The following is a 14,196-nucleotide window of genomic DNA, read 5'->3' as shown; positions in this document are numbered from 1 at the left end:
AAAATTCAATTTTGAAAATTCATGTGGATATGAACTGCAACGCTTCACGCGGGCATACTTTTTATTATTATTATTTATTTATTATTATTATTATTTTTTTTTTTTGGAAAAAATTGTAATGGCCTAATTTAAGGGAAGACAATAATAGATACAGATTCAATGTTAAGTGTTTGTGAAATATGAACAGAGCATGCTGTATCGGATAGACTGAGGGTTGCACATGGAGGACTGAGGGTTGTACAGAGAGGAAAAAACTTTCCAATCTTTCAAAATATCATTGTGTCATCCATAGAATACAGACAATCTGCTTTTGGTTGTTTTTGAGGCGATAACATGAAGACATTTTTGTAAATACCTGTATGTCGTGTTCCATTGAATATCATTGATACTGATATTAACCTTCTATTTATGTTGATGCTTGAATTGATACTGATATCAACCTTCTATTTATGTTGATGCTTGAATTGATACTGATATTAACCTTCTATTTACGCTGATGCTTGAATTGATACTGATATCAACCTTCTATTTATGTTGATGCTTGAATTGATACTGATATCAACCTTCTATTTATGTTGATGCTTGACCACACCCAAAACACTTTTAAAAACAGAACAGGAGAACTATGGATTCAACATAGCCTGTTTAAATGTTTATGAAACAGAACAAATTTAAAATCGTACAGTTCCTCTGTATGCTAATGCAGAAACACATGTACAAATGATAGAAATGCCCCCGGAAATAATACGTACAGCTGATTCTATGAAAACTCCGAATGATATAAATCTCACCAGAAGACATGTTGTTTTTTGTGGTTTTTTTTTTAGTTTCATTTATCAACAATATGTTTTAGTGTAACAGATGACAGGATGATGAAAGTTGCTGAAACATTCCTATTTTAAGTAATCTAGTTATAGTGCTGTTTTGTAATTTACCTTCATGGGCGGATCAAGGATTTCAGTTGGGGGGGGTGTTGTGTTGAAAAGATCTGAGAAGTGGGGGGGGGGGGGGGTGTCGGGGGCACCTTTACACCCTCGTGTCTTACTGTATTTCTATAACTAAATATGGCGGAAAACTAATTGGACTTTTAGCAAACATAAGTATGACGTATGTGTTTTAAACTTCCCGTATTATATAACGTTAACTTTAAGTCGTAATCAAGTGCTATTCTAGTTTCATAACTGAAACGTTATTTGAAATTCGTTAAAACGACTGTTTCTATGAAGATTGTTTAAAGTATGTGTGTGTGTGTGTGTGTGCGGGGTGGTGTGTGTGTGTGTGTGTGTGTGTGTGTGTGCGGGGTGGGGGTGTGACTTGGTAGTATTTTCAAGAAGCTGATAGGTATTTCACGAAAATTTAGAAATCTCTTTACTCCGTAAAACTAACAAATTGAGAAGTATATAAACTAGATCTGTAAAAATGTCTCTTTTTGATAATTTAGATTTCCAGAATTATATCCGTATAAATGTTTTTTTTTTTACTACAATAGTATTTTTGCTTCATTCAATTTCTATTTCGTTAATGGCATGCCTTTAAAACCCGGCTCTTACAGTCGATATCACTGCTGCAATCTAATATGGAATTAAATGATGTACTTATTGCCTGATGGATCTCAAGCTGTGTGTAACATCTTTTTCATAGACCGATATGCATGGGTGACGTCATATTCTTAAACCGCAAGGTAGAAGATAGAAAAAATAACTGATTTATAGATTTCAGTTTGGCATAAAATATTTAGCGTTAATGGTAGCATATTTTGGAGATCATCAGTATTTAGTCATCAATTCATGTGCCGCTATACAATTTCTTCATGAAAAAATTAATTGATATGTTCACGAAAACTTTTCTGAGACACTAGCCGTACTGGCTGATTAATTAAACAGATTTACTAGAACAATTAATTATGTCATTATGAAAATTTCACTTGCCCGTAAATAGAATATTATAAACAATGAAGGCAGAATTCATCCAAATGTATTCTAAACATATAGAGGTGCTTTAGAAGTATTGTAATGATTGACAAACACTAAACATACTTTCAAAATGCCGAAAAGCTCTATTGTAGAGTTTTAAAAATTATAAACTTTATAATTACACTCAATAAAAAATTAATCAAACAATGCATATGCCAAAAATGAATGGCACAAATTAATTATTTAATATTCATAACATTGATTTAAATTTGAATTAGAATTAACCATTAGAAATAAAATCCGTGTAATATAAAAAAGAAAAAAATAACTTTCAATCTGTAATTCATTGGTGGTATTCCACCCTTTACTTCCCTCTTCGTTTTGCTAAGGTTATGTCGCCCTAATCTGCCACCTCAGATGACCTGTCCTGGCGGACGTTGACCTGAAATAAATAACGGGGGATCTGAAGGAGTGACCTGTACACAAAAGGACAAGTACCGGTACGTTATGGACATTCATATGAATAAAATGGAGGAAAACCCTTGTATCGAAATTTCATTCACGTCTGGTCGTCTTTCTCCTCTCTTTATCATTTTCTCATTCTTCTACACAATCGAACTGCGTACATTAATTTTACGCTAACTGACCAAAAACATCAGAACTTTTCACTTTTTAATTCACCATTAAAAGCAAATGCACAGATTGCTGTAAAATATTGAACTCGATGTACGGTCATGTTAAAACTAATTTCTTTTAAAAATCTAAAATAAAATGTGACCGTTCCCCCGCCTATGGGCCCCAACCATATTTTCTTAAGTATAGCTTATTCTAGAAAACGATTGACGACAGTTTTGTGTGGTTTGTGGCAGAGACGAGAGCAGGTTGTCTCCAGATCATCAGTTTTACAAGAATTCATCACGGGGTAAGTCGTCATTTTATTACAACTAATCTAACATATCAATTTCATATTTACTACTGTTTGTATATCTATTTTAAGTTTTCACGAAAAGGCGAGTTTTTTGCTACCGTGTGATACATATAACGATATATACGTACACAAAGTGAATATACAATAATTCAAAAGAAATCAAAACACTATTTCAATATGCTGGTCATTTTGTTAAAAGGTAAAAGCACTTATGGGTAAAACTGTTTATGTGATATATGATGTGAGTTAACAAGTTTTACAAATACTGCCTCTGTTTTAAGTACTTCGGAAACAGGGGCTCATGTAAATGACTGAATTTGTAAACATTTCTTAAATTGATACCATAAAACATTTATAAAAACAGCTATGGGATTCGTAAATGGAGTTAATAGTCTAAAGAAATCAAAATGTATTAAATCATGTAATGGCTATTTTTGCATCATATTTAATTGAATGTTTACTGTAATAACGAAGTTCGCTTTTTGAGCTGTGTTGTAAACTGCAGTCATGCCTCATTAGTCACTGGGATATATTGACTTACGACGCTGTTTTTCTTCAGCAGTGACAAGTGAAGAATTCAAAATCAAACTTTCTAGCATCTCTATTTGGCATATATATTATATATATTTCTACAGCTCATAAATTTCCTTTTTTAAATAATAGTAAGGATAGTGTTGCATTTTGATGGAGGTTAACAATATGGTACCGATTAGAACAGATACATGTTAAAATAGTATTTTTTTAAAATTGAAAATAGTGAGTTTTATTCTACCTATAACCGGATCAAATATTGAAACAACAAATGGCTGCATGGGTTTTAATTGCTGATATTGCGAACATGACAACGAAAACAAGAATTTTGATATTTGGTATAATGGGATTCCTACCTTTGTAACCTAAGAATTCAAAGTTGTAAATTTCATTGATATCCTTATTGTCTTGAACCTTAAACATTGTGATTCAATGAAGAACATATGAAAATTGAATTTCATATACTCTTTCATTATTCAAAATTGTCCAGTTGGACGAGGTCAAAATTACTGTGATTATATACACAATGTCGTAACACAAAAGCAGGTCTTCTTTTGATGATATACTAGAATATTATGTTTAAGGTATCCGATCCATAAAACCCCCATTTCCCCCCAATAAATAACTGTTATGTAAATACAAAACTTGGTATCAAATGAAAGATAATTAACATACACAGTGATTCACCAAAAGAATTTTCAAAATTGACAAGACATTTAAGAAATATCTGTTATAGAGATTAACATTAATCCCTATGAGAAAAACACATTTCTGACATATATAGTCAATTAGAATATAATTTCCAGAGAAAGCTCATGGTGAAAAGATTCCTATTACCATGGTCTTTCAAAATATGCGAAGAAAAGTAAGGTCACCATACAAATTATGAAAATATTTAATGTTTTCTACATTTCTACAAGGGGAGATTACTCTGGCAAAAAAATCTAATTCACCATAAATAGATGTGGCATCATCTACTCTCTCCGCCATCTTTATCTCACTAAAAATCAGGCATTTTGTTTTCACAAAAGATTTAGTGCTACAGATATTGACTTTTGTGAAAATAAATGCTTTAATGGATCGGATACCTTAAAGGGGCATTTATAGCTGTCATTTTGTTACCAAAAACTGAATTCAATGAACATTGCTCTATATTATATATTTCAGTACTAACACCAATATTTAATTATTAAACACTTTTTAACCTCAAAGCAGGCACATGCATAAATGATTTTGGTAATTAAATGATTATTGTCTGCAAAACAATAATTTTTCCTTATATATTTCATTGCACTAAAAGCGGTTATCTAACGTAGTTTTATTAGGTTTCTCTTGTTTTTGTATGAAATAACTGTTTTTACTAGTCAATAATATATATTCCTACATGTATGTCATTGAGGGATTTTGAGAAAAAAAAAAGGTCATCAATCATTTTCACAGCTAATGCTCCTTTAAGGTCACTTGATACCCCCCCCCCCCCTCCCCACCCCCCATGTATGCATCTGTTGATCGATATTTTGTGGCTTAGTTCAGTTGTACTAAGTATAGATATAAAAAGTCCTTAAAAAGGGACTTGTGCATTTTCTTTTATGTTCTGAAGTTGAAATGAATTACCTCTCACTATATAATTCCATACCCCCCCCCCCTTTTGGACTTAATTGAGAAATTATGGAAATGAATTACATTCCATGAAATAAATTGTTTTTATTTTACTTATAAGAATTTAAATTTAGTTTTCATATTCATCATTTTTGAAAAAAGTTTGGAGCAAGTGTCGTTAAGATTCAGAATTTGCTTTCAGTTTTTCAGAGTATAGAAATAAGAGTATCAAATTATTAACGATTTTGTTTGTAAGGTAAAATGTCTGTTTTCAGTAAATTTCTCTGAAAATGGTGTACGATAGATGACCAATTCATTATTTTTTTTTTCTCGGAAAGGGTGTCTGATTTTAAAACAGATAGCAGTATAAATGAAAACTATGCAATTTTTTTTTTACAACGTCTATGACGTCAAACAAATAAATCTAACGTCAATGGCTTTAAAAACCAGTTTTAAAAAACTTTACTGAGATATGGAGTGGGATGGTCACGTGGTTAAATCATGTAAAACCCAAAGGCTTTGTACCCTCCCATTTCACCACACTGTAGACTCGCGTTTCATAATAAGGCCTGTATATGCTTCTGAACAACAAAAAGCTTCATGTTTTCTTTTGAAAGAGCAACCCCGTCAACGTTTACTTGTCTGGAGTCACATGCCATCGTGACCTTGTGATGATATCAGGTATCTTGACTCAAATGACCTCTTGGGTTTATTCACCTATATTTTTGTATGCGTGTCAAAGGAGGACACCCACCGAAATTATTAGAACGGCTAACAATTGTTCCTTAACTAAGAACCCGTACCCATGTAAGCACCCAATGAACAAACGACGACGTAGAGGAAAACAATGGTGCATGTAGGTGGTGGAGTAATTAAAGGCAACAACATCAATTGGCAGTTTAAAAAACTAATACTTCCAAGCATAAAGAAAGCACACAATTACTTTGCTGTTGGAAAGTGATCTTTCAAATATTGGCCTAATTCATACAAAATGAAGGTGCAATTGTATAACTGTATTTTGAAATATTACTTTATGTAATCTTTTTTTTATAGTCCAACTGTGCGTGCGATCTTCAAGAGGCTGCTTATCATTTCTGTTTTGTTGCAATAAATAAATGAATGCAAAATTTTCCATGATGAATGATGTACATGTGTAGTGAACATCTGTCTTGTTATTGCGGGGCGATGACAATATAAAGCTTTTTGATATTGTTCAGAATGATAGACATGCTTCTGGTCGTTTTGATTTTGCTTCAGATTACATGTAATATACACAAGAAGTATATTATATCAAGATAAACGATATATATTATGTTAAAATCACTTGTACGCTGTATGGCATATAATTACATATTATATCTTGAAAAGAAATAATTATCTAAAGTTTTGGAATTTGTTTCCTATTCTTTCGTCTAATATATGTTCACATCATACAAATACAGATGGTTAATTATGCATGTATGTTAAAACACCATCAAAATTGGTGTTATGAAAAGTATGTATCCATTGTTAAATGCGTTAAATGTAACATGTAATTTTGATGGATACATGTATATATATACTATATATATATATATATATATATATATATATACTATCTATATATAGCCATGTGTGCTAATTGTACCGTGCATTACAACTATGTTTTTGTCAATTTGGATACGTTTTGTTTAACTATGTTCTATCTGTCACACATGTTTTCTCTGTGACATGCTTATGTTGGCTTCAAAGGGCCCTGTACTGGCATTGAATCGGTAGATCCTAGAAAGGATTGGGCTTCCTAGTAAAAATATCCCCACCATAGGGGGGGGGGGGGGTCACCTACCCTGCATTTGTTGTAGGTGTGAATTGATAATTAGTCCATAACCATCATTTGTAGAATCCCAACGGGGTAAATGGAATTGAGAGAAACGAATATCATTATTGGGAACATCACGCATATTTAAACTAATCAATACATCCATTGCAGACATGAATTCAAATCATTAACATAAAGATAAACATAGCCTGCACACACTTCGGAACATCATAAATATGTGCAAAAACGTAATGACCCTTGTTTTTCTTAATATCGATTGCAGACAAACATGTTATTGTTGGTTTCACAGTTGGCTGTAATCTGAAACACACTATATGTAAACGCTGGGTGAACTCTGCGCTATTTTTATATCGTACACGATTGGGGAACATCTCAAAGTCAAAGTGTGGTTTTCGAAGTACACTTATCGAGAAACATGTGGGTCGTTACTATTTTGTAAATGGAGTTTTATTACGATCACTGAAAACGGCAAATGTATAGTTATACAATGCAGATAAAAACCTGACACACATGAAAGTACTGTAAAAGTACACACACACATATACATGTATGTACAGTATAATGTAATATTATATTGCAGTTTTGTCCGGTATTCAGAATTCCATAGAAATCGTGGTCTAGTTTAATATCACGTAAATTTACTACCAAAAAACGAACGACGAGACCCACAACAGGATACTGTAAGAATTGAAGTATTAACTTAAATAAGGAAGCGCGAAGTCTTACGACTACGAGAATTTGTTAGTTTATAAAGCACCAGTAAAGCGCTTCATGAAGAATGCATGGGTGAATTGTTCACGTTTATACCCGTGCATTCTTTCTATATTACAGAATCATTTCTGAATTAAGGATTAATAAAATCAGATTTTATTATACATGTATTGTACATGTAACAATTCATTCTGTGACAGAAGTACATGTACAGTGTTTACAAAGAAAACATGAATTCTGTCGCCAGTTACATATTGTATCAGTGCGTTTATTTTTAATCTATTTTAGGAACATGGAGTTGGACGTTACAACATCCGGTATGGAATTTCTGATAAACGACAGTGATTTATCTGATCCGCTTCCTGACTATCTCACATCCACTGGATCCTCCCCCGTGTACTCCGACCTTTCTCTCTCCCCAACGGAACACTTGAGGGCATCACCAGACTACATCTCAGAAATCACATCTACAAACCTTGATGACGTATTCGAATCGCAACCTTTCAAACTTCACGAGCCTCCGCGAAGTAAACTAAGACGACACCAGACGAAGCAGAATGATGATGGAAAGGTTAGTATAATTATCACTCACACCATAGACCAACCATTCCTTTTTTAAATTCTGATTTGATGTGGTAAACCTTCTTTCACTTCAGATTAAGCAGCAGTATACACAAGAATTGGACGTGTTCTGTCGTATATGCGGAGATAAAGCGTCAGGGTTTCATTACGGAGTACACTCATGCGAAGGATGCAAGGTATTCAGTTAGGTTGTCTTTTATGAACCTATTAATGGAACTCGCGCTTTGGTTATGAATAGATGCGTTGTCGAGTTTGCCGACACCTCATGTACGATTATGGAAAGCACCCTTATATGAATTGTAGTGCCACTTATATTGAAGTTGCTTATATTGAACTATTCGTGATATTGAAGTAAAAATAAATCCACAGTAACTTCATAGAGTTCAACATCGGTTATATTGAAGTTTGAATTCAATGGACAATTCAGGTCAGTCCCCTGAATTTCAATATATCCTGAGTAGACTGTAATTAGGATTAAGGAACATGCTGGACATATGAAGGGTAAAGATAACGAACAGTGATCAGTCTCATAACTCCTATAAGCAATACAGATTAGAGAGTTGGGCAAACACGGACCCCTGGACATAGCAGATGTGGGAATCGGGTGCCTAGGCTTCCCCTGTTGACCGGTCACACCCGCCATGAACCCTATGTCTTGATCAGGTAAACGGAGTAATTCGTAGCCAAAATCAGTGTGCCAAGAAGGGCTCAACAATCGGTAAGAAACACGTCAGACAGCATTTGACCCATTGATAGGTTGTGTTGGCAAACTACATCGTTATAACGACCATATAATTTGCGAAATGCTGACACTAAACGAGACTGTTGAAACCCCTTTAAAAGCTTTTTCGAAATCTTTAAGCTTGTGTATCCATGGTGTCTAAAACATCATTTTCCATCAAATTTCCATCTATGACATTGGAAGTCTCATTAATTAGCATGGTTTACAGACAAAATGATGCCACTGTTATGACTTAATTGCACGTATTAAAACTTTAATATCATGTAAGATTCATGAGAAGAAAAAAATTGTAAGTTGGGTAATTTGTTGTGTAATATGCATGTTTTTTATCTGTTCTTACATTTACATGTTTTTGAATTTATTTCCTCACTAATTATGAAATATTTTCCATCATTTCTGAAAAAGGTTTTTTTTCGACGAACATTGAAGAAAAAACTACATTATCGACCATGTTCTGAACAGAGCAGATGCAAAATCAACACAGCATCCAGAAACAAATGCCAGTATTGTCGGTACCAGCGGTGTCTGAATGCGGGAATGTCCAAAAATTGTGAGTACATCGTGGTTATTAGTTGAAATCATATTAAGGGGAAACTACATGTATGCACAAATATAAACAGAAGATTACTGAATGATCTTCATACTTATTATCGTTATTTTGTTGAAGCTGTGCGCTTTGGACGCATGCCTAAAACGGAGAGAGAAAAGTTAATAGCAGACAAAGAGGAAATGACCACCAACAAAAGTGATTACGTCATAGAGCTACGAACGTTGTCAGACGTCATTAAAACAGCCTTTCAAAGAAACCTTTCTCCAATACTTGAAAATTACAGAACACAACAGGAAAACGTAATTCATTTTATTATGTTCATATTTCTAATGGGTTTGATATCTCTACAGATTATGATGATAGTCATTTCCTCATGAATGCGTTGCAGTTTTGAACAATGCGCGTATGAATCTTGATAAGTATAACGTATCTATTTTAACTGCTGGGGATTTCTACAGCAGTGATAGTAAACAGATGATATCAAATGCAATGCTTCACGCTGGTATACCTTTTATGAAGCGCTACTACTTGATCATAAAGTATGCCGGCGTAAAGCATCGCAGTTCATACCACTCGTTTATTTATTTAAAAAATGAAATTTATTTCTTAAATATATGTAGCAATTCTGTACATGTTTAAAAGCTTTGAAGATCAGTTCAATAAACCTGACATATGGCAAACAGATGTTTAACAAAATTTGGTTCCCAACACTGTTATCATCTATGATTTATGCTTTTAAAAGAATTTCACCACATTTCTTGTTTAATTCTGATGAATTTCTAAAATTACATTCGATTGCATCGTAAAATATAGAGTGCTATACCAAAATATATTCAAAATTCCGAGACGATTGGATTTGATAAATAAGAATTTTACCAGAATTTACTTACACAGAAAGTTATGAAAAATATGTGATTTCCAGGAAGTACACAAAAAGTTATTTAGTACACTCACTTTTGGTCAAAAAGTATATATATATAATACTTACTGTGACGTCATAGTACTTTCGTGTATGTAGTCGTGCGTATATATATATATATATATATATATATATATATATAGATATAGATAATAGTTACTTTTCGCAATGATCGGTAAAAGTATAGGTAAAAAATAAAAATGAAACACGAAGACGTTTAGTAAAGCTTTAGCGCTTTCATTTCAAATCTTCAGAAGCTTTACATTTAGTAACATAGCAAGATTTGAAATGAAAGCGCTAAAGCTTTACTAAACGTCTTCGTGTTTCATTTTTATTTTTTACCTATATATATATATATATATATATATATATATATATATATATGAATAATGCAAAATGATAAAAATAAACAGGAAGACATTTAGTAAAGATATTACATATCATATGATTTATTATTTCATTCATTAGGATATATTTCTCCATTTTTACAAAACATTAAACTGTTTTGTCCTAACAGCTGCAACCTTCGTCAACCATTGATAAACTCGTCACCGGGGACGCCGTCTACATCTTTCGACTTTTCCAGTCTATATTTCTGCCGTGTTGCGACGCTGTTATTCGATTTGCCAAGTGTATACCAAACTTCAACGATATTGAAATGCAGGACAAGGTCCTTCTGATGAAACAGGGCACGATTACCGTTTCTACCCTCATGGTAACATAATTCTTGATAGATGTATCTCTAATGTATTTCAATTAGAAAATTCAATTAAACAAAAGCTTTGTACAATGTATTGTGAAATTAGTTTCGTAGCAAAATGTGATTCTAAAGAGAAAGTACTATTTAAGTAATTAGGGCTTTCTGTTCTTCCAGTTGCAGTCGCTAATTAATGGAAAATATGTTAACTTTATCGACCAATGTGACTTTATTCGTGTGACGAGGAGTGCGATCTGTGAGAACAGAATCACCAGTATCCTCATGAGCGGTGTTCTACGGGTAGTGGACAAGTTGGCGTCTTTGGAACTGACTGAAATGGACTTGGCCTTGTTCTGCAGTCTTTTGATCATGTCTGGTAAGATAAGCTTTTGCTGTGATACAGTTTCTAGGAAATATACAATTATTCTTTGTTATTCAGATGACATCCGGGAAATTTTATGTGTGGTGTGGCAAAATTTTCTGTAAACTATAAATCTATGTCGGCTTTCTAACTTAGGCATTTTTAAATGCAGGTAATTAGTTGACAAAATAATTAATTTCCTTGCCATGTTTAATTAAATATATGAGACAATATTTTTTCGTGTTCATGGAAAATGGTCGTCAATCATTGTTTTTAATGGTAACACAGACACAATTGGGCTGAATGATGACGAACTGATAAAGACCATCCAGAATGACGTGTTGGAGGCTTTGAGAATTTCGATGAAAAGAAACCATTCCAAAAAGCCCGTCTCCCTCCCTAAACTGCTACTGCTTGTCACAGACTTACGTCAATTAGTGGATGATTTTTCCAGAAATATGCAACTTCATCAGTTTGACGATACTTTAGATTTCTCCAACACCGACCCTTTGCTGCGGGAACTCTTTGATTTGTAACCATACACACGCTGGGAGGATTTCATGCTTTTGATGTGGCATGATACCCAATGAATTTGACGAGTATTTTCAACAACAGTAGACACTTTTATGGTATAATTTGTTGTAGCTACTAATACCATCGTTATGTATTTTGCTATTTCTGAACATTCTAATGAGATTTTCCCAGGAAATGTAATACGTTTAAGCAAGAGAGAATGTAAACACATTTTTCTGACTGATTTTGAATAATGCTACTCCGTTGAATGATAACATCTGTTTTCCCCCTAGTTATATAAAACTAACAGGTTGTGACGTGTCTCAATTAGAGCTATAAAAACCCGGTGATGTCTGGATACAGCAATGAGTTAACATGTATTACTAACATTGGATTGCAATAATGACCTATGATATAGGTTTTTATTACTAACATTGGATTGTAATAATGACCTATGATATAGTTTTTGAGTTGTGATTTTGATTAGTAGATTGATTCGGTGATTGTAACAATGGCATGTTTTATAATTTTTCATTTGTATCCCGATTAGTAATGGTGGATTCGGTAACTGGAGATTGTTGTATTGCTGAATTGTTTTAATAGTACTACATTAACATGTTGTTATAATATTTGATATATTAATTTACATACTGACCGGTGAAATACGTTATTATAATATTCGATGTATCATTTTACATATTGACCGCTGAAATGTGCTGAATTATTCTGTATATCAATTTACATATTGACCGGTGAAATATGTTCCTACATTATTGTTATGTGTTATTATCCATCATTGTACAAGCATTCCATGGATTACCTGATTGACTGGCATAATATATTCTTACACGTGTATATTGTAGGAGGTGCTGTAAATCAATTGTTGTCATGTGCCAGGGATCTTTAAAATGTTTCATAGTTTTGTACTTGTTGAGTTGCATTGTATAAGAGATTACAACAGACGAAATAGTTCTCATATCTGCGCCTCCGTTTGTTACACTTTCTTTATTTTGATACGTTGATTCAAGTTGACATTGAGTTGATTATTTTTATGCTTTTGTTATTTGATGCTAAAACGAGGACCATGAAATGTTTATTGATTTTTGGTTTAAAAACAATCTTTTTTTTTTTTTTTTTATCTTGACTGGTTTTTTTTTGTGTGTGCTCAAAATCAGCTGTTGTTTCATTCTTTGATTGTTGGATCTATTTCGTTTTTTAATTTTATTTCAGTATGACATTTGCTCAAAGATTTAGTCATGTCCCATGAGTTTTCCTATCTGCTTTTGTTCCTATTAGAAAGATTGACTAAGCATACCAAAAAAAATATGAATTTATGTTCATAGTTTTGAAGTTTATTTTTATGAGAGGAAAATAAATATACATGTATACATTTTGAATTTAAAAAAAAAATCTGTCAGTCTATGCAGATTGACGAATTTAAGCAAGAAACAAGAATTGTAAATCCAAGTTTCTATTTAAACTTGTATTATATTTGTTAGAAGTTTTAAATGGTCAATACAATATATTACATGCAAATGACGTTATCTATACACGTGTTAGCTTGTTATGATTATGGAAAGAAGTATATAGTGATGAATGTTTACCCTGTGAATATGAAATTACATCATATACAATGTCATTTTTCTTGACTTCCTTAAATAAAAATTTAGAAATAAAAATCTTTTGTTTTGAATTTTAAACCTTTGAGTTGATACAAATTCAAATGAGACGTTTTTGAGCCACCTTTGCCGGTGTTATAAAGCCAGACTTTCCCCCATAGTGAGACTCCCCCCGGAAGTCTGGCTCTAGAGTGAGCCTTCCCCCTGCGGAAGTCTCGCTCTAGAGTGAGCCTTTGTCCCCGGTAGTCTCGCTCTAGAGTGAGCCTCCCCCCAGCAGACGTGCTATAGAATAAACCTTACCCCCAGGGGGAAGACTCACTCTAGAGCCATAACACCCTCTTGAAGTCTTGCTATAGAGAGACACCCCCGCTTTCATCCCCTCCTATGCAAACTATGAAATAATTTTTAGTTTATCGGGCAGGGAATTACTTACCTATCTACCTCTCTACCTACCTACCTACTTTTTTTTTTTTTTTTTAATTTTTGTATTTTCAACACATTTATACATACAAACATTCAAACTGTAATCTACACTCGCTCATTCACACTTGAAATTACTCTGTGCACCTTCTGTATCAACAATAACAGTGAATTGTATATATGATATATACATGTATAATATATACATACACACACATAAATATATACACACACATAAACATACATATATACACATACACATTCAAAGATAAAGGTAATTATTTTATTTTTC

General features: G+C 33.1%; 1 protein-coding gene across 1 annotated transcript; it reads left to right on the top strand.

The window, feature by feature from the left end:
* Positions 1-2,766: 2,766 nt before the first annotated feature.
* LOC125683453 (peroxisome proliferator-activated receptor delta-like) lies at positions 2,767-13,544 on the top strand. Its single transcript, XM_048924598.2, has 8 exons — positions 2,767-2,835; positions 7,790-8,072; positions 8,158-8,259; positions 9,231-9,375; positions 9,493-9,674; positions 10,812-11,009; positions 11,169-11,367; positions 11,641-13,544. The coding sequence occupies exons 2-8, from the start codon at positions 7,794-7,796 to the stop codon at positions 11,886-11,888; spliced, it is 1,353 nt and encodes a 450-aa protein (XP_048780555.2). The 5' UTR covers positions 2,767-2,835; positions 7,790-7,793; the 3' UTR covers positions 11,889-13,544.
* The last annotated feature ends 652 nt before the right edge of the window (positions 13,545-14,196 follow it).

This window comes from Ostrea edulis, chromosome 6 (assembly GCF_947568905.1).
Source record: "Ostrea edulis chromosome 6, xbOstEdul1.1, whole genome shotgun sequence".
NCBI lineage: Eukaryota > Metazoa > Mollusca > Bivalvia > Ostreida > Ostreidae > Ostrea > Ostrea edulis.
This window is presented reverse-complemented; position numbering and strand designations above follow the sequence as displayed.

What these genes read in the sequence shown, in the direction of transcription:
- LOC125683453 (XM_048924598.2), top strand. Translation starts at nt 7,794, where the DNA reads ATGGAGTTGGACGTTACAACATCCGGTATGGAATTTCTGATAAACGAC. An exon ending in AGCAGAATGATGATGGAAAG is followed by an intron (nt 8,073 to 8,157) that starts GTTAGTATAATT and finishes CTTTCACTTCAG; the next exon opens with ATTAAGCAGCAGTATACACA. An exon ending in TTACCGTTTCTACCCTCATG is followed by an intron (nt 11,010 to 11,168) that starts GTAACATAATTC and finishes CTGTTCTTCCAG; the next exon opens with TTGCAGTCGCTAATTAATGG.